Here is a 21,436-nt window from a genome sequence, read left to right as displayed (position 1 = left end):
ATACATTCATAGATGCACATTGTTTTATTCTTAAAGGGGATGCAAACTTCTAATGAAAGAAAACATTATTCTCAACAAGCAAAACATCACTAGCCCCTATAAATATCTTTAGTACAAGTTATACCTATTACTAATTAAAATGCAGAATCAATCAATAAAACAAACAATAACAATCTGTATTTGTATTTAGAATAAAGAGGGGTTTTTTGAATAGTAATTAGAAGTGGGTGCACTTCCTTTATTTTTAAGTTTGTCCTACTATCTGTATTAATTACAAGGGATGTTTTCTGTAAAAAATGTGGAAATGGAAAGAACTCCTGACTGTATATAACAAAAGTCCCTTAAGACAAATGAGATGCATCTAAAATAGTTGAATTCTATACACTTTGGCTTTTTAAAAATTTGTCACTCTCATCTCAATTTTAGCTTACTTCCTTTTTAATGCCTTCTGTATAGACTACATGTCACGTAACAAAACCTGGCTTTTATCAGAGAGAACTTCTAAACATGCTGTATTCCTTTAGTGATCATGACATGAAGGAAGACTGCTCACATAATTATATCTATCTAGTAAGAGTTAATAAGGGCATATACAGGGGGGCAGGAAGCCCTAGTGTCATATTATAGGTGGTATTTTGTGCAGAATGTTGTATATATACTGACTGTACAGCAAATATTTACTTAACCAAAGAAATCTGCAACTTAAGCTGGCCATACTATACACAAAGGTCACCAAACCAATAGATCTTTCCCTGATATGACCATCCTCAGGCTGATCGATCAGAGAACAAACATGGGATACAGACCTTTGGGACAAGGACCGGCTCCTCGCCCTGACAGGATTTTTAAATCTGCCCAATCAACACCTGGGTGATTTTAAGACAGATATCAGTTGGACAGGCCCATGTGGGGGCTCTATATAGCTTTTATCAGCCTGAGTATGGCCACCTTTAGATAGTTACATTATCTTTCTAGCTCTTCCCATTCTTCCCATGCTGTATATTAATTGAAAGAGAATTAGCGACTGATCTGGCCACTTGGATTACTTAGTTTTTAATATCTAATGCATTTGTAAAGCGTTATTGGTTAAGCTTATTGTGTGCCACTGGCACATGCAGCATGAGACAACAGCCAACCTTCAAGGTATTCACAGGAAATTCCAAACCCATTGTAGCCACACTGAGTACAGTCCAAAGCTTTATCCATGGGTAGCAGGGCTGCTGCATTGTTCAACAAGTGGCCTGTGTGCAACCAGCTTTAGGCTTTTTGGGACTTTGCATTTATTACTTATTTCCTCAACAACAAAAAAAGACTAAAATACAAAGTATGAGTCATATAAGTCACGATACTCTAGTTCATCATTTACTTAGGCTATATTTAAGCAAGAGAACTAAGAAATGCATTCTTTTCTGCACAACACTGTATTTTAGAATATTAAAATGCATTATTTTGGCTGAATGTTACCATAGCATATGTCTCTACTGAATATTTACACTGCACATTCGGTACCCAGGTGCTTTCAGGACAAAGAAGAGCTTCTTAGGGTGAAGACACACAGAGCTACTAGTAGCAGCTACTTGTCATGCCTACTAAAATAGACAATGCTGATCATTTACGGATAACCGTCCCTATGTGTGTTTTAGCAGAGGCAATTCTCAGTACTGTCTATGCAGGGTATTTTTTGGCGTTTAGTAGCTGTTACTAAGTAGCTCCGTGTGTCTTCACCCTTAGGGCAGTGGCACACGGGGAGATTAGTCCCCGAGACAAATCTTCACTATAGCAGGCAACTAATCTCCCTGACATGCCATCCCACTGGCAAGAATGTAAATCGCCGGTGGGATGATATAGTCGTCGATTCAGTTTTCCGAAGTCACCCAAAGTTTCCTTGCAAGGCAACTTCGGCAGACAAAAGTGATGCATGTTGGGGAGATTTGTCGCCCTCAACAGTGAAGTTTTATCACGGGCAACTAATCTCCCCATGTGCCACTTGCCTTAACCTTATTCAGTTTTCATTTCACTTGTCCATGTTATATTCCTACTTTGATGTAACCACATACTATTTTATCTCTGTATGTATATGTATTTTATGTTACTGTTTCAGAAATTGTAACCAAGAAAATGATCGTTTGCATACATACATATACAAAGGTGGTAAACTAAAAAAAAAAAAAGTTTTGGTGTATTGTAAAATTAACAAAATCTGAAGTAAAAAATGCAATTTCCCGGCTGGCTCCTTTCCAGCAGCCTCTGCATAAACTTGCTCCAGTGTTTACCTTATAAGGGTGGAGGGCACACACTAAATTCAGTGTAAAACAAAGAAGGGAACTCTACTGGCAGAAAACCAATCTCACACAGCGGACTGTTTTATTGGGACTCATGCAAACGCATTCTGTTGCTCCTTAAAGGAAAACACTTTTTTTTTACTGTAACATGCACTAATTATAGCAGTATTTTCAGATGTATTTGCTGTGACATTTCAGGCTCATATTTTGTACATGAATAGTTTGCTCATTGTTAACTCTTTTCCCCTAATTAAACCTGTAATTCCTAGCGCTACTTGGGCTTTTTAAATGAATATATGTATATATATATATATATATATATATATATATATATATATATATATATATATATATATATATATATATTGAAAAAATGTTGTATAAACTCGACAAGAATGAATTTGCATTAAACTCAATCATTGGTGTATGTACAAAATGCCCCGATAATGTTTGAATCGTTTGTACGAAAATTTGGAGTTAACCTTTGAAAATCACAAATTTTTCCAGTTGAAAGCATTGTTAAAACTCAAAAAATCTGAGTTTAAACGTTCGTTTGTTTCCATGAATCCTTTTTATTTTTCCCAAACAGGAATTTGAAACTGGGTGAAACTGAAAACAGTGATGGGATTAAGTTCCCCTTGAAAAGTGTGAAATAGAAAACAATGAGTGGATTAAGTTCCCCTTGAAGCTGGGGGAATCTGAAAACAATGAGGGAATTAACTTGTCTTTGAAAATATGACAAGGACAGGCTGTCACTGACTATTCTATTCCTTACTATTCTAACCCTTCATAGGACTCAATGGTACTCGACAGATCAAATCTGTCAAGTTTTTTTACAAAAGAACATTCATAAATCACTATTTATGGGAGTTATTTTCGAAAATAAGTATCAAAAGAAACGCATTTTTGCGATTTGGTGGTTATCCCATAATATTTTACAAAAATAACCAAAAAGCATAAGGGAACTGCAGACAGAACACTCTCTCAATATAGTGACAGCTGTGTATGAGTGAAAGCTGCGACAGCGCTTATCTGTTCCGGAAACAATACTCTATAAACAGCAAGTGTGAAGCACCCATGTTTTCCACATTTCCTATGTGTGTCCCTGTATCGGTTAAAATATACTGTCAATTGACCCATCTTGGTTACCACAAATAGTGTCTTTATTCTCAGGGTCAATAGTTATGTACATTAGTTAGGTCATTTTAGTACATGTCCATTCTACAGTGAGGCTTCAGCAGTTAGACAGTGATAAAGCAAACAGAAATGAAGTCAAGAGGAAACCATGTGGTCCTACAAGTACATTGTGGGAAGAAGGCACTTGCATTGGTGTGGATACCTTTAAGTACTCCTTTACACAAATGAAGCGCTTTGTCCTCACAGCATCTCCTTTTAGATGCAGCAGTATTGGGTCGTCAACAGGAAGACGGGCTAACCCTTTCATTTAAAGGCCTGTCAAGGTTAGCAGCACTGTAAAATTATGTCTATAACATCTTAATACTTTGACATTTTTTATCTAAACTTATTACATTTATATATATTTTCATTTTGGTGACAGTTCCCCTCTAAGCTTTACCTTGATGTTATTTGGCAAGATGGCAGCAAATGTATGTATGTATGTATGTATGTATGTATAACTTTATTTATAAAGCGCCACAAGGGTACGCAGCGCTGTACAATCTTACAGAATACAAAATTACACACAGGGAGGACAAGTGATTTAATAAATAAATACAGTAAATATATATAAGTGCCATGTGGTATGAAACACAATCTAAGGGTCAGATTTATCAAAACCCGAGTTCGAATCCCGAATGGGAAAAATTCGAATTGGAAACGAAAATTTCTGAAGATCGCAAATATCCCGAAAATACAAAAAGTATTACAAATATTTTACTTCCCTAATATGGTGGGGTGGAGACCTTGATGAAAACCTACCTACCCAATAAGTAGCATGAGCAGCAACTATAGATACAAGGTTATCAATCTATGCAATAATAAGACAAACATTTTTTTCTGTGCTTAGTTCAATTTACAGTCCTTAACTTACACATGAAGTAGTTTTGGTTATTAGGATTAGCTTTTATCTATCCTGATGGCTTGGCCTGCTTTCTACTCAAGGCAGCAATTAATTTTGTGAAAGAAATCACAGCTTGTTTTTATCTTAAAAATGTCTGACCAGAAACACACACTTAATCATATTATTTATGTATACATGGCAGATTTGTGGCATTTAGAGGTTTTGATTTTCAACAAAAAGCATGTATGAAATCTAAAGACATTACTGACACTAAAAATTTTTTTCAAAATCTCAATGTACATAAAACGTTACCTATAGGTCATATTGATTGTTTTTCACTGATAGGGCTGCTTTTGTAAGTAACTGTTACTTGAAGTTCCCAAACCTGACTGTAACTTTACAATGTCAGTTATAGATAATGCTAACAGACTCCTGCTACATAAAAATGGCAGCCCCCTCATAGAGGCACATGGGGGTTGGATAGTTAAGGTAAAAGCATCAGGCAAATACTTTTATGGCATAATTATAAATAGCATGCGCAGACAATGTTATATTTACAAAAATGTTTAATTTCAGGTGTCAGTGTCTCTTTAAGGACTTTGATACATATATGCTGGAGATTGCCAAAGAAAATTGCACAACAAAGTTGTCAGAACTGTTTGTAAGGGAGTATACTGTGCTATCTGGAGCAAGGTATGTAAAATCTACACACGCATTGGAACCGCAGGGCCAATATGAACTGAGGGCCGCTACCACACTGTTCTCACTGAGAATATGTTTCTAAAGCAGTCAACTGACTTGCACTTCATCTCTTACACCGCTTTCAGATGGGGCAGTTTGCCATGGGTTTGTTCAATAATGTTGCATGGGTAAAGTAAGCAGAGAAGTGATTTTATTTTATCCAGCTGCAGCCATTGGGGGACATGATGCAGCACAATGGGAGTAGAGAACACTGGAACTGTTGAAAAGTAAAATAGCGACAGTACAAAGGGGAAGAGGAATAGAAAAAAAAAGCAATATGAGAAACACATATTTGAAGGTGAAAGAAGGAGAAAATATATAAATCAAATAAAAAGGAAAGAATAAAATAGTAAGGAGTTGCACTTATGTTGAATGGGAGGAAGCTGTCCCTTTAATGATTAGGACAATCCCTATTCATTGCATTCATGTTGCACAAAGGGGTATACGCCCCCTTTAAAGGAAGGCAAAACAGGAGAAAAATTATGTAAGAGAAGCACAAAAGAACAGAAAATTCTTGAAGAAGGAAAAACAGAGTGTATATAGTAAAGGAAGGCAGGAGAAAAAGGCATAAGAAAAGAGCTGGGAAAGAAGAGAAAAGCAGACAAGATAGGACAGCAAAAGAGGTGAGTAGTTTCTTGCAACTTCACTGAAAATCTGTTTTGGGCATGTGTTCTTGGGTTGGTGGTGCAACAGTAATGCACTGTACCACTGTATAATCTAGTTTGTGCTTACAGGGGGGAGAAGTGCACAGTTTCACTTTAGCTCTTTATCACTGCAGATGTTTTTGTTTGGGGGGGCGAGAATAGAGGCACCATGCGGCGTGTGTAGCCATGCCCACTTTTTAAGGACGTGACAAGTTTTCACAAATGTCACAAGGTTTTATGGGAAAATAGTGCAGCAGCAAAATTTTCTTCAAGTCTTACTGGTACCCTAAGTATATCACAAACACTGGCTGTCTGTTAGAGAGCAGCTGAGTTATTGCCCATTACTGTATATAATGTGTTTAGGGTGCTTGAACACACTGCCCCTCATAGTATATAATGTTTTTGGTGTGTCAGTCCACACTCACTAGCACACCCTGGCATTTCCACTCTGTTCCGCCTGGTGCACAATATTTATAGAGACTTCGGCACTCTCCACCACATTCCAAATAGCACAAAAATACCGGCACAACAGGACTTGTTTAAGTGGGATAAACCCTTATCCCGGTTAAACAAGTCCTGTTGTGCCGGTATTTTTGTGCTATTTGGAATGTGGTGTGTCAGTACCCACTGCTTCTCTGTGTATCTAATGTACTTGTGTGTACATTAGATACACAGAGTCAAGCATTTTATATCATTATAAATAGCCATTTATTCCAGTGTTTGTGATACATTACATAGTTTGGCTTTCACTGAACTGTGCTGAATCATTGGAAACCTATGTAGAGATAAGCAGTAAAACCAGTTTTTACTAAAAGTACATATATTTAGCTCAGAAAGAGGAATGTAGGAGGTTCCCAATTTCTTACATCAAGAATTTTAGAGAGGGAGGCATATACAGTATCTTAGCTATAATCTGCCACTAAAATTCTTCATTGTGCATAAAGATATGGAGATTGTTTGATGAAGGGGGAAATAGAAGGTTTCTTCATATTGTAAAAAGGTAAATAACTTGATTGTAGGGATGTCACTGGCAAACATCTCATGGTTGAGTAGTTGCTTGCAAGTTCTATATCACATTTAACACTCTTTCTAGTCTAAAATGTTCATTATACCCAAGACATTTCAGATATCTACCACAACCTTCTCTTGGCGAAGGTTTCCTCACGTTGAAGGCCTTTACCATAAATTTCTTAATGACAACAGTTTGAGGAGCTGCAAGTAGATTTCAGAGGACAGGCATCGCCCTGCTGAACTTAATGAGTGAAACATGACAGCTTAGAGTTAATAAAAACATTACAGTTGCCTGTATACATGCCATGGATCGTAAAAGGCAACTTTTAAGTCTTACTCTTATCGACAATTATACCAGAATAAAAATTCAGAACTTTTTTGCCCATGCTTATGTTGTGCCCTAAAAGTGCAGTCGGATCTGCCCTACACACCTAGATCCACACCTTCCCCAATGCAGTAATTCTCATGGTTCCTGGTTCCTAAAGCTTTGTGTAACAAAAGCTAAAGATTTATGTCTATGCCCACAGAAGGGGCAATTTTTTGCAACAATGTATAATGATTATTGCCTGTCATTTAAGGCATTGCATAAGCTCTGCTTTGATAATGCACAATGCTGTATTAAAGCAACACTACATTATAATCAAAAAGTAACTTTGCATTGATGCCTAAAATGAATATCCCAAATAAGTATTTGCAAAAAGAGAAGAAAAAACAAGAAACTTTACTATATGGTAACTTGGGTCCTTGCATAGTGAATTATAACAAAATGGATGCCTCCTTCCGTTATTACTAAGATTCTAGCTATTTAAATACAGTATTTAAATCACTGCAGTGAACAACATTTAGAGACACATGAGCTAATTTAAAACATAGGAGCTAAATTGCCCCTTGGCATGAGAAAAAGCTCAGAGAAACCAAAAACACTGCTCAGGGAAAAATGCCCAATAGGTTTTACAAATAAATCACCTACTAATGAAGGTTTGAAGTGATCCTGGTGTTCTGGTATGTAATTTATCTTTGCAGTGGGGCTAGTTCCACATGCATAGCAGCCCTGTAAAAGGACATACATTTACATTGTGCTATCCATTCAGAAACAGAAGTGTGAGGATAACAAGTAAGTAAGTAAGTATGTATTTTCTCACCTGCTAAAAATGCATCTAACTCTTCCTTGACGCTAATATACCACCATTACAAGCACTTGACCATTCCACAACTTCACAAATTTTACTGTAAAATATTCTTTTGACCAAAAATCAAAGCCTTTTATATGTACCTAAATATAAATTATCCTGTGCAAAAAGTCATTGATTATGATCTGGGTGTTGAAAATAAACGGTTTTCTTGTTAGCGGATTTGACCAGAAATATTTCCACTGGAACAGTACAATAAAACAATGAGACTGTACTAAGGGTAATAACAGTAACAATGTTTTGACAAGGCTTTATAATAAATGTGTCTGATGGCTAAAATGCAAACTTATCTGCAGAAATAAAAATGAATACATTGTACGTAGTTAATACATACCAAAGCTATATTTCATTGGTCCTTGGATTCTTTGCTTAGTTGGCAGTGCCCCAGCATCACAACCCTTCCTCTCCATGCATCCCACACTCCAAAGACATACAGGTAATATAACTGAACTCTGAGCATGTGTACATATGACAGAGATCTTAGCCTGCAAGGTTCACTAGGGCAGGGACTAAAATTAATTATGAACAATATCTTTAAAGTTTTGCAGAATATATCTGTGCTATATAAAGGATAATAATATATACAGTGAGCAACCATAAATGTTGTCTATCCAATACATCTGTTAATTAACATTATTAATTAAAACTAATCTTGAGTGACCTGTCTACTGCTCTACTTCACAATTACAATATACTGTACTATACATATTACTGTGTTGGTAATATTTAACATTGGAGACAAACATCACCAGTGATGTTGCCTATAGCAATCAATGAACAAATTAGATTTAAAGGGTCACCTACAAATTAAGGTGGCCATACACTGTTCTGAGGTTGCTAAAAGAGTGGTCTTTATTTGATCTTAGGCTAATTTGATTTTTGGCCCAAGGGGTGTAGGGGCCATTAGACTGAAGACTGTACCAACAAGTCGATGCGGTCACCAATTTGAAGGACGAATCTAACCTGCCTGTCAGCGTGATATCGAGTGGGGAGGCTCGTCGGGGGCCCATATGCAGGCAGATAAGCTGCCAAATCAAATCGGCAGCTTTATGGCCACCTTTAGAAAACAAAGCAAAGATCTGATTGGGGACAAACATAACGGTGATGTTGCCCATACAACCAATGTTAAAGAAACAGTAAAACACAAAACTTTAAATTGTTGACCCGAGACTTGGCGTTTCTTGGAAGATGTTGGATGTGTGTACTTGAAGCTGGGCAGATTCAATGCTTCCGGGTGCAGGCTAGCCAGCTTGAATGGCTGCCCCCCTGGCTATGTAGCAACTTTGTTTATATAAACTACAGCAATGTTTCTGAAACAAATACACAACTTTTACCAGCGCAGGGCAGTAGTACGTAATACATTACTGTTCCTTTAATACTGGGAACAAACATCACTGGTGATGTTGCCCATAGCAATCAATCAGATCTTAGCCTTTGTTTTCTAACTTGTAGGTAACCGTTCAAATCTAATTGCTGATCGGCTGCTACGGGCAACATCACCAGTGATGTTTGTCTCCAATGCTATATACATTATATTTTAATTATTTCAAAGCATTTTCATTTTTTGGTGTTACTGTTCCTTTAATAAATATACTACTATGGATATTCTGTAAAATTTACAATGACTTTGGTGAGATCTGTGTTGCTGCCTCATAAGCCCACTGAAATGCTAACACTCTGGAAACGATACAATAGGCCACATACAATACACAGGGAAAATGCTAAACACCAGTATGTAAAGTAGAAATGAGCCTTATTACAAGCAAGAAAAAGCTATTCGGTACTACTGGAGTTAAAAATATCAATATAAAAGTGTTTATGCATTTTATTTCTGTATAGTAGGATTAGAAGCAGATTGCTGATTGTGTAGACAAGAGTTGTCTAGCTGACACTGTGGAGCTGAGAACCTGTTTATGTTTTGAAGTCACAAAGGATATGCAATTGTTCAGCAAGCCCATGTTTCATTAAGCAAATATTTAATAAGCCAGCAGGTCTGGAAATAGATGAATAATATCTATATCCCAGCCATTAGTTTTTACTTTATTTACCCAGGGAACTCCCAACAGTTAAAGATTAACAGAGATCTTTATTTACTACAAAGCTGGTTGATCAGCACGTCAACTGCACACAATTAGCTTTATGTAAAAGGGATACTAACATTATACAGTATCTTTAATTAATAAGGCAAAAGCATATTACATGCAACTCACATGCACTCTCAGAACTGTTATTTAAGTGTATAAAGGGCATAAACAATAGATTAATAAACTCAAATATTCAGCAGAATAATTAAAGTCAAGGGCACCATTCAGAACAAGAAATTACTCAGTGGAATATTTACAAACCTGGTAAGTTTTGTCATGATTTTCTAGTCTTAATAACAATTAAAATACATACACACAATATATGTTCCATCTAGCCAATATTTGTAAGGATATCCCAGGCTATCCCAAGCCAAGGAAAACTCAGCATACAAATTGTCTACTGTTCAAAGTTGGGAACTTTTATAAACTCCTTCTAGACCAGCTATTTTAACACTCTTGACCCTTTCCCTGCCAAGCAAGTAGATACTATGTTCTTGCAAGGAAAGGCTTTACCTGCCAAGCACATAGTACATACGTTCTTCTCAGTAAAGTCTTTCTCTCAGCATTGGCAGCTTTTGCTACCAGTGCAAAGAGTCATATGTGCCCACAACCCCGGTCATTGCCGAGGGGGCTGTCAAGTTGAAGTGATGTTTGGAAATGTCATAAAATCACCAATTTTAGGAACGCTTTGTGGCTTGGTATTCTGGAGTAGTGTGTACCCATTCTGGATTCAGGGGAATGAGTATGTTCCGAAAATATATGGCTTTCTTTTTTTTTTTTTTTAAACAAGACAGCTTTTCTATGAGAAACCTACTTGCCTCACAAGTTAGCAGTAATTTTTGATTCATTCCATTCCGGTTATAGATGTCTTGAAATTAACCCATTTGAACTGCACTTTCACACCTTCTGGGCTAAAGGCTGGTGAGTAATTTATAAAACTAAAGACAAACATTGCACACTATATAATGAAGTAGGCATAACCTCATCTAATATACATTGCAGATGTGATGATGCTTGGTTGGTATAAACAACCTATGAACAAAAAAAAATGCCCTTTACACACTGTTAGATTTAGATTATAGCCACCCTAGTTTGTAACTTAATATTATATCCCATTATAAACTGGTAAGGTCTGACCAGCTGCTTCCAGCTGGTAGGTGGCATAGGAGCCGATAAAAAGGTGCAGCTTATCTTGTGATGTTTCACTCAGACACTCACAGCTTTGTTACAATAAATTTCGTGAGGTTTTGGTAACTATCAAGCATGACCTAAGCGCTTTTTGAAAAACTGACTATATTAAAATGTCTAGGTCTACAGGAAAACAGATGGTTTTAAAGTTAATGACTACAGGTTTTAATTTACAATCATATTTTAATAAACTACAGCTCATGTATAAGATAAAGGATAACAAACAGAGAGACATGGAAATATTTTCAGAATTATTACACTGGTGTAGTGGGCATTTGCATGCTTGATAAACAATAACATCCAAGCTTACATCAAGCTGCAGAAAAGCTTGCATTCACCCTGGGTAGCAGCCAAATAGCTTCTAGAATTCACCAGGCATACACACTTTAACACCATGTAAAATCACATTTTTTAAAGTATTTAACTTAAAGGAAAAGTGAGGGGAGGGAGCAATAGGAATAACACAGCAAAGAAATCACACATCACGTCGGAATACATTGGTTTACAAAAGTTTGTCAAGGGCAATAAGCTGTCTCACATTACAGCACTGTCACTGTCACTGTCAATAAATTGTATTTCTCCAAGTGATATCATCCTGGCCCTCCATGCATTGTTGCAATAAATTTTATGTCTGCTACACAGAGCTCTATCATGCGGTGTATGCACAGTGCCCATTTACACACAATAACTATAAGAGCTGTTTTATCAATAACCATAAAAGATGTTTTACCAAAAAGCATAACAGTTGTTTACCACTAGCTGACAAAAAAATAATTAACTTACCCTGGACACAGACATCTGATTTGTAGTTAATGTACCAGTCTTGTCTGAACAGATGACAGAAGTGCACCCAAGTGTCTCAACAGATGGAAGGCTCCTTACAATGGCATTCTTTTTTGCCATGCGACGTGTACCCAATGCCAGGCAGGTTGTTATCACAGCTGGAAGACCCTCTGGAATAGCAGCTACAGCCAATGCCACTGCAATCTTAAAATAGTAAATAGCACCTCGAAACCAGGAGCCACCATGCACTGGGTCATTAAAGTGGCCAATATTGATCACCCAGACAGCAACACAGATAAGGGAGATGACTTTGGAGAGCTGCTGACCAAATTCATCAAGCTTCTGCTGTAGTGGGGTCTTCTCAGGTTCAGTTGCAACCATTTGGTTTCTGATTTTTCCAATTTCTGTGTAAATACCAGTCGCAATTACGATCCCCACTGCCTTTCCAGCTGCAATATTTGTGCCCTAAAAAGGGTGATATATTTTACATATGCATTATGTTTATATGATATTCATTAAAAGTATTAATAAACCATAAAATTATTACAGCATAAAACAATAAGTAGGTACAACAATGACTACTATTATTTCCATTTATGATGGATTTTACATTGTTTCCTGTTAGAAATTTGTTTTGCAGATGATTTTCTGTTTTATAAACATGATTTTTTGCATGTTTGAATAGAATTGTGTTTTGGTTGCTCTGGTTTAGCATCCAACACTTAAACCCATTATACAAAACTAAAGGTTACCATAAACAAACTAAAAACAAAAACCTTTAATTTTGTGAAGGGTATTTGATGAGGGTATTTGTCCATGAAGGGGATGTTCACCTTCCAAAACTATTTTCGGTTCACTTGTTATCAGATAGTACAATGGAAATAAAGACATTTATATTTATTTCTGGAAGTCTGGATATTAATGAACCCCCTTGGGTCAGTGGTTGTACAACACCTGGCTAAGGGGTGGCCAAACCCTTTTTAGAACACCTACCACAAGGTTTCAGGACCCCATTACAATTATACATTCATGACCTCCAACTGCATACATCTAAGGGGTTGAGAAAAGTGTCTTAAGCGCATGACCTACAAGTAATAAGGAGGTCTGTGGTATACCTTACCATTAATGGGGTTTGGGTCAAGGTTAGACCTATAATTACAATGGGGTCCAAGAGCATTTGCTAGAAATTAGTTAATGTAACTACAGCTAGTTGTTGCCTGTTCACCATTTTTCTTCTTTTTTTTTTTTTGCATTTTGGTTTAGTTAAACCTGAAAATGCAAACAATGTCTGTTAGATTAAAGGAGACATATTGCATAAATGGGAAAAACCCTAATTTTGTAGGCAATTATGAATAATATATGGTGCTGGTTTCACTTTGTGTTAAAAATTAATCCTATCTGTAATAATGGCCCCTTTATTGGAGCTCCCTATTGATCCTATCCCTTCTCCGACCATGTTTGAAATGAAGAGTGGGCGTGTCCTAAAGGTCCCTGGCAGAAGCACAGTAGGAAGGGGATAGCCAATCACAGCCCTGCAGTCACACAAGCACAGACAGGCTTCAGTTCCCTATCAGGTCAGCCCAGCTGCTGATTGGTTCCTATCCTACAGTGTAGTGTACCGAGAGCCGCCGGCTCCCCAGCTTATCCAGAAAATTCAGCCAGCAGGAAGTGGAACGGATGGACGGGACTAGTGGGGTTTTGGTGGAATTTCTCAATAAATCAGTCTGAAACACAACTTTTTTAAGCACATTCCTTCTATATCTAGAGAAGTATAATTCACTGGTACATTCATAATTTTTATAGGATATGTCTCCTTTAAGCTTAGTGTAGCTTAGTGAACAAACCCCTTCATTGTTCTTTTCAAATCCATGGAAAATGCTTCATCTGGGTCAACAAAAATAAAAACTGTGAATCTTTAGACAGATTGTATTGTGTATAGCATGTATCTCCCCTTGGAACCACAATTATGGATTTGCAACAAATTAGCTACACAAAGTAATGCTTGGCACACTTAACAAATCAGTTATGTGGTTGCCCTCCTCTTCAGTGTCTATTACGTTTTACATCAGGACACTTATTTTGCAAAAATCCTTTGTCCTCAGTCACTGGGTGTTTTCTCCATTGCCAATAAATGGGATGAATTTTCAGCAGTGCTGATTATAAACACGATAGACAGTGAGTGGAAGAGGACGAGCTAAGCATTTAGGTGTGCAGAGCCCTAGGCAACATTTTTTATTTGCTTCTCTTTTGCTGCCTTTCCTCTTTAATTTTCAGGTCTAGTAAAATTAATTTTATACTTACAGAAAAAAGCATATTTTTCTTGTCTTGATTAACAGCTCTTGGGTCTGGAATAGGATCTGTATGTTTAATCACAGACACAGATTCCCCTGAAAAATGTAAAACACAGTCAATGCCAGTATAGGTTTTCCACTTTGTTAATATAAACTATCCTTCCATAACGTAAAAACATGAAAGTTGGTATAGGTTTGAGTCCTGTTATCCAGAATGCTTGGGACCTGGGGTTTTCCGAATAATCCATAATTTGGATCACCATACCTTAGGGCTACTAAAAAGTCATTTAAATGTTAATTAAACCCAATAGCATTGTTTTGAACTCCATGAGTTCTTGTTTTATTATTACAGAGAAAAAAGGAAATCATTTTTAAAAATGTGAATTATTTGATTAAAATGGAGTCTATGGGAGGTGACCTTTCCAAAAGTTAGAGCTTTCTGCATAACATCTCAAATTAGACAAGTAATTGTTCAAACCTGTAAGAATAGACTGATCCACACGAAGTGTGGTAGATCGAATCTCTGTAATTCGGATATCGGCAGGTACCTTGTCACCAACTAGAATTTGAAAAAAACAAAGACAAAGTATATTCCAGAAAATGCCCTGCAAACGTGCAAGTACATGTGAAAAAGTTATTTTGGCATTTACAACAGAAAAGCAGAACTGCTGCTTCTGGGCAAATTTACATTTTGAACACTATTGTGAGAACAGAGCAGTCAAAACACCACTTCCGACACTCAGTGTCTCAGACACTGGCAATGACAGGAGTTCTGCTCTGAAACAGTCACAGATGAGGAAAAAATGCAATTGCAAACCACGTTCAACAAAATAACACACTCACAACAACAACTAAAGTACAATTGAAGGTTAAATTGCCCTTTAACTGATTAAAATTGAAAGCTTCTGTAGAATCCATTATATAGCTATATATAATAAAGACAAAAAACCTTCATTCATTATGTATGACTCTTAGCTTGTCTGCATCTATTTGGTTAAAAACGGCAAAAGGCGGCCGAGTCTGGAAGCAGGTGTATCAACTGTAGAAAAAAAAAAATGTGGTTTCCTAGGAGGATAATTCTGCAGTAATCTGCACAGCTAAGCAAAGCAGAAAGAAAACATGAAACCACTGTATCACGCTCCTGGGGGCAGGGCAGTGGAAATTTTAAAAAAAAAAAATAAATAATAGAGCTTGTATCATTTAAAGAGACAGATTTAACATATATATTTATGACTTTTACTTATTGTGTAACAAAGCTTTACTAACTTTAGCCCACCGAAGAAATTTAACATGAAGACAAATAAATAATGAAATTATTTGTTTGCAATATATTAATTTTGGGGTCTCTGACTGCCACATAGTTTTGTAATCCTACAATTCATATTATCAAACAGTTTATAAGACTCCTGCCATACATATTTAGGACATTCATATTTGTACCTGTTTTTCAGAAATGACAAAAAAGCAAACTTTAGCCTAGATTTGCAGTTTGGTACATATCTGCTCATTTGTGCTTTGTCAGAGTGGGTACATTACAAAAATATATGGTTACTGTGGCAAATGTACTGTGAGGTGCTCTTATAGCAAAATTCAAGTTACTTTGCAACATCCAAAAGGACAATCATGAAAATTCATATCCACTAATATTTACTCAGGTGTCTCTACATGCCCCCTAGGTAATCCTAGGCATTTTGGAGTAATCATAAGTATGCTTTTTCTGAAAATTATCCAAACTTTCCTCTTCTGATTAAATATAACCACTGTAATGTAGCCAGTTTTCCAGACTGACTTATACATGAAGGGAGGGATTTATTAAAATTGGTATTTTTGAAGTTAAATATTTTTGTAAACCATGATAAACTAATTTTCAAAAATGGTGGCATGCATGCACAAAAGCCAGCATCAAAAAAACCCCAAAAACCTCTAAAACCACAAAGCATAGGAAGATCATTAAACTGTGGATGGAACATTTGGCATTGACTTCTACAGGATCTCAACAAGTTTGAGCTGGTGTATTTTTGTTTCAATAAATCGCATCAAATTTGTGAGTTTCCAGCAACAACAAAAAAAAAAAAATCGAGGATTAGTAAATGCCCCCACCCCCAAATGATCTACTCCTTTATTTGGTTTAATTGGATTTTTCTGAACTTTTCCAAGGTCTTTTATGTACACAGACAACCAAAACCAGGATGGGGCCAGCAATGAGCAATGATCCTTGTAGAACCTTGATTATTTCAGCTTGAATATTTTCAATTTATAAAAACACTTTTGCCACCAATTTTCTTCTCAAATACAGGCCATTTTGCTCAGTTTTACGCACCAGTCTTTGATATGATAAGTATTAAATGCTTGGAAAATTTTAAAATCTCAAATCAACAGCATTTCTTTATCCAGTTACTTAACTAATGTAATAATTGTGTACGTTATTGGCATTGGTTTATGTTCCTGGTTGTGGTCATCTTCTTTTGATCTGTAGCACTTTTACATTCTGCCTTTCCTGTTGTACCATCCATAAATATAGTAGTAACAACTTGGGCTACTACTGAATGAATTTTCCTTTAGACCAACAAATGGATTCCTTTGATGTTAGCAAACATCTCCTTTACTAAAACTAATTTACAATGATTTCTGATTAATCATATTGGGAAATGGAATGTAGAGTAAAAGTACCAAGCTTTAAATTAAATTACATTTTTGTCCTACAGTTACAATATGCATTAACCTTGACCGTATGGTTTAATCTATTTGCCTTTTTCTGGATCAAATTGTACTTTGTAACTAAAAAAAAAACGTATATTTTTTTTGGTCAGTCTAGAAGTAGAGAAACAGAATGCAGCATCAAATGAAAAATTATGTTATAGACTGATCCAAGTACACATTAAGCTCCATAAAACAAAAAGAGAAAGACAACACTAGCTTATAAACAATAGTAGTTACGTAATAGTTAATTAAAACCATATTAATTAAAATGACCAACCACACTCTGCTGTTTTAAAAAAAATATATTAAGTTAATGACATTGGAAGTTGTAGTCCTACATTCACTATATGACAATAGGGTTAGATAATACAATATGACATGGAACTACTAATGTTTTCTAATAAAGAGCAGCAAAGCTGATCAGAAAACTATTTGACTGTACATAATGGCATTTATGTTCTGGAAAGCAGTGCACAAATGGTACACTACAGTTTTGCAAGCCAACGCTTCTTGACACATAACCCCCAAAAAATGGTCCCATTCATACAAATCCCACATTTATATGTATATTTTTTTTTTTTATACCACTAGGCTTCTTTTCCACAACAAAGAATTCATTCTTTATTTTGTATCTGTGTGGTCCGGTCATCCAGACCTAGGTCCAGATTATAAGATTTATAAGTGAAATAGAAACATAACATGTTAAATATGCAACTGGATATTTTCTCTCCGGACAGTTTAATCGAAGGATGGATAACACCACAAAGCATATACTATCTGGGTCGGTGTCAAGTGAATACACTGACCACTTTATTATTTCTCTGCTCTGTATACTATGCTGGAAGGGCCAATATAATTTCTTACCTGTCAGAGAGTCTCTTCTAGATTTTTATAAAAAATAAATAGGAATCATATAATAGGATACAAGAGAAGGGTTTAAATGCATTTGATTTGTTTCTAAACCTTACAACTGTTATATTGCCTCAACTTGTATTCTTATCACAGTATCAGAACACCATAATAGAACATTATTTCAACACCATAAGATAAGCGATCTAGAATATCTGAAAAAAACCTTAAGATAAAAATAGGGGCATTAACTATGCCCCCAACAGAAGTATCCCTTGGTGATAATGCACAGAGCACTTGTGCCTAGGGGAATGTCTGCACTCTTCCCCTTGTGCCAGGAAAGCAGGCCAGACCTGCCCTTCGCAATAGGGGTTGCAGTGAGATTTTGCATTTTGATGATTTCTTTTACAGAAGTAAATGACCCCTAAAAGTAACATTTACATATGCAAGAGAAATAAAATCATGTGCAACTTTAATGCTTATATGATGCCTTGATGGAACAGTTATGTTTCATTTTAATTCACTGAATTTCTTAAAAAATGCACTTTGGTTTAACAACGACAGTGTGTGCCTATGCCATCTCACTTTTTAATGCACACAATTGGGCTGATTATGCAGACAAGGCATTATGCTAAAGATTGGTACCTGCAACTTCAACAATGTCTCCAGGAACAATGTCTCTGGCTCTGATGCGTTGCACTCCACTCCGATCTCCACGGATTACCTTCCCCATCTCTGGTTCATATTCCTTGAGGGCTTCAATAGCACTCTCTGCATTCCTCTCCTGCAAAAATGAAATCTCGTAAGGTCACAGCAAAGCTCAATTCACCTATAATTAATCTATAATGATAAATAAGCCACCTATAACCACAATTAGAAAAGATGAAGATGAGTTTTATTATGCCTTCTAGTGCAATAATAATTTTAATAATAACTTTCTCTCATGTTTCTAGTGACATATATTTTCAAGGCCAAATATCTCTCCTCTTCAGGCATATCCATTATAATGAGCCAGCTCAGGAAGTACTAAATAGCAATGGCCCAGGACACAATTAGACACATCAGTTTTGCAGACACTAACAAAAAAATATCAAATGACTCCTGTTGATCAGGAAAAATATGTTAAGTTTATTTGTAAATGTATGTGTGAGTATCCTTGGACACTCATCTAATGGATCTTGCTCATTATTGAATAAGCTCTTCAAGGAACCTCCTCTTTTTATTGCGTATCAACACTTTTCTACTATATTTTTACATCTTTCTGCAGTAACTGTTATAAATTTATAACAGTTAGCTATACAAATCCTACAACCTTATACACAGGTTTGTTGTAATTCTTGGAAATTTCTTTACACATCTCAATTTAATTATTGCTCAGCATTCCTCTTATGACTCCACTGCTTTCTAATTGCACTGACCACTCACCTGCCATACTCCCACAAAGGCATTGATTACTAGGATCATAATAATAACTATTGGTTCTACAAAAGCAGTTGTTGTCTCTTCACCCTCCTCGAACCAGGCCAGTATCTAAAAAAAAAAAAAAAAAAAAAAAAAAAAAGGAGGATATTTAGATAAATTACTATTTTAGATAAATTACAAACTAAAGTTTGCTCCAGAACCATCTATACATAAATAGCCACAATACCCAGATTAAGGACCTTGTTAAAAACTGTTTGTCAAGTCAGCAATTGTACCTTTGCATCCCAGTTTTATTTTGTCACTTTCTGCTTTCTGTTCTCCCTCCTTCAAACTATGCTATATTTATAGTTTTCCTGTGCTTTGAGAGTAATTGCCTGCATCCAAGGTGCCTTAGTTGTCATTTACATACATACATTTTCCGATAAATTATTAATTACCAATTCAATTGTGAATTAAATCGCTTTCTGTAATTTTTGTAAATTGTCCATATGTCATGCTTAAAAAATTGTTTTGTTTGTAGATTCTATAATATGTTATTCAAAAAAAATTATAAAATTACAAAATATTTTATTATTTACTTTCGATGAGCTTCTTTGCTTAGGGTTGCCAACTGTCCGGTTTTGATCCGGACAGCCCAGATTTTAAGGGAATGTCCGGGACAAATCCTTCTGCCCGGGTTTCAAAATTCTGAAAACTGGGCCGAAACCCTCAGAATTGCGTGTGATGGATGTAATAACCCACCCCTGATGTCATCATGCAATGACGTTGCGTGATGACGTCGACGGTTTGTGTGATGACATCATCATGCGCACCCCTTTGTCTGGGTTTAAAGCTTGACAAACCTGGCAACCGTATCTATGCTTTAGGTGAAGTCTTTGGAAAAGGGAATTGTGTCTTGAATTTAGATGCAACTCCACACAAATGGGTCAGGGAAGGGCTTATGATAGAAGATATGGCAAAATAAATGGTTGTGGTTCTTCTGCTTACAACTAATAATTTATATATATATATATATATATATATATATATATATATATACAGCAAAACCGGAAGGGAAGCAGGCACTCACGTTAAAATAAGGTCACTGATGCCTGGGTGCAGTATACACAAATAGAAGAGTACAAAAGATAAATGGATGCCGCACTCACAGGTCTTAGTGTGAAAATAAAGAAAAATTTATTTTGTCATGCTAACGTTTCGGCTGATTCCACAGCCTTTCTCAAAGTGAACAGTGAATACAGCAAACCCACTCATAAACCCAAACTTGGCGCCAAAACAGAGCTGATGACGTCATAGACAGTGTGATTAGTGAATCCCCACCCTTAATGAGAAACATATACAAAGAAACAAAAGATCAAGTATAAAACCAAACTATTAGTATCGTAAAGCAAGTTAAACAGATTTTACTTGCTTTATGTTCTGTTTAACTTGCTTTACGATACTAATAGTTTCACTAATCACACTGTCTATGACGTCATCAGCTCTGTTTTGGCGCCAAGTTTGGGTTTATGAGTGGGTTTGCTGTATTCACTGTTCACTTTGAGAAAGGCTGTGGAATCAGCCGAAACGTTAGCATGACAAAATAAATTTTTCTTTATTTTCACACTAAGACCTGTGAGTGCGGCATCCATTTATCTTTTATATATATATATATATATATATATATATATATATATATATATATATATATATATATATATATATATAATGATCCATCCGTCTTAAAAGAACCTTGGGACCACAGAATTTAGGAAACTACCAAAATCAGCCCTGAGTGATTACCCAAAAACTCACACTGGCTCTGTCCCTGACCAAATTTGCCATGTACAATTATTCAGTAAGATATTGCCTAGTATTTGGCTTCCCTATACATTTGCTGGCTGGATGCAGAACAAAGCATTTTCAGCGTGCAGAGAGAAGTATGTGTGGCTGGTTTATGTTACAACTGACTAGACATTTAACTAATCTTAAGAACTGGTTGCATGTGCAGAAGCAGAGTTCACAATTTATTCCTCCCATATTGATCTTTGGGGCGGTAACAATACCTACACCAAGTGCACACAAGGCGAGGAATGCTACCTTGGCAGATGGTAAATATTAAGGACATGTGGCATCCGGAGCTGTAAAGTTCAAGCCAAGCTATTCTCAGTCTTGATTAGCAGGTTTCCCTGAACTCTAATGAATGGCAATGATCTGCATGAATGCTCTACAGTCAACAGAACAAGAGTCAA

The 21,436-nt window shown here is 36.2% G+C and overlaps 1 protein-coding gene across 2 annotated transcripts in view; it reads right to left on the bottom strand.

The window, feature by feature from the left end:
- The window catches only part of atp2a3 (ATPase sarcoplasmic/endoplasmic reticulum Ca2+ transporting 3), an 87,556-nt gene that overhangs the window by 29,642 nt on the left and 36,478 nt on the right, over positions 1–21,436 (bottom strand). For both annotated transcript variants that reach the window (XM_031896110.1, NM_001078865.1), the window contains 5 exon segments: positions 19,209–19,313; positions 18,429–18,567; positions 14,713–14,793; positions 14,245–14,330; positions 11,944–12,408 (listed from right to left, as the gene is read on the bottom strand). In XM_031896110.1, coding sequence (XP_031751970.1) covers positions 11,944–12,408; positions 14,245–14,330; positions 14,713–14,793; positions 18,429–18,567; positions 19,209–19,313 — 876 coding nt within the window.

This window comes from Xenopus tropicalis, chromosome 2 (assembly GCF_000004195.4).
Source record: "Xenopus tropicalis strain Nigerian chromosome 2, UCB_Xtro_10.0, whole genome shotgun sequence".
NCBI classification, from domain to species: domain Eukaryota; kingdom Metazoa; phylum Chordata; class Amphibia; order Anura; family Pipidae; genus Xenopus; species Xenopus tropicalis.
This window is presented reverse-complemented; position numbering and strand designations above follow the sequence as displayed.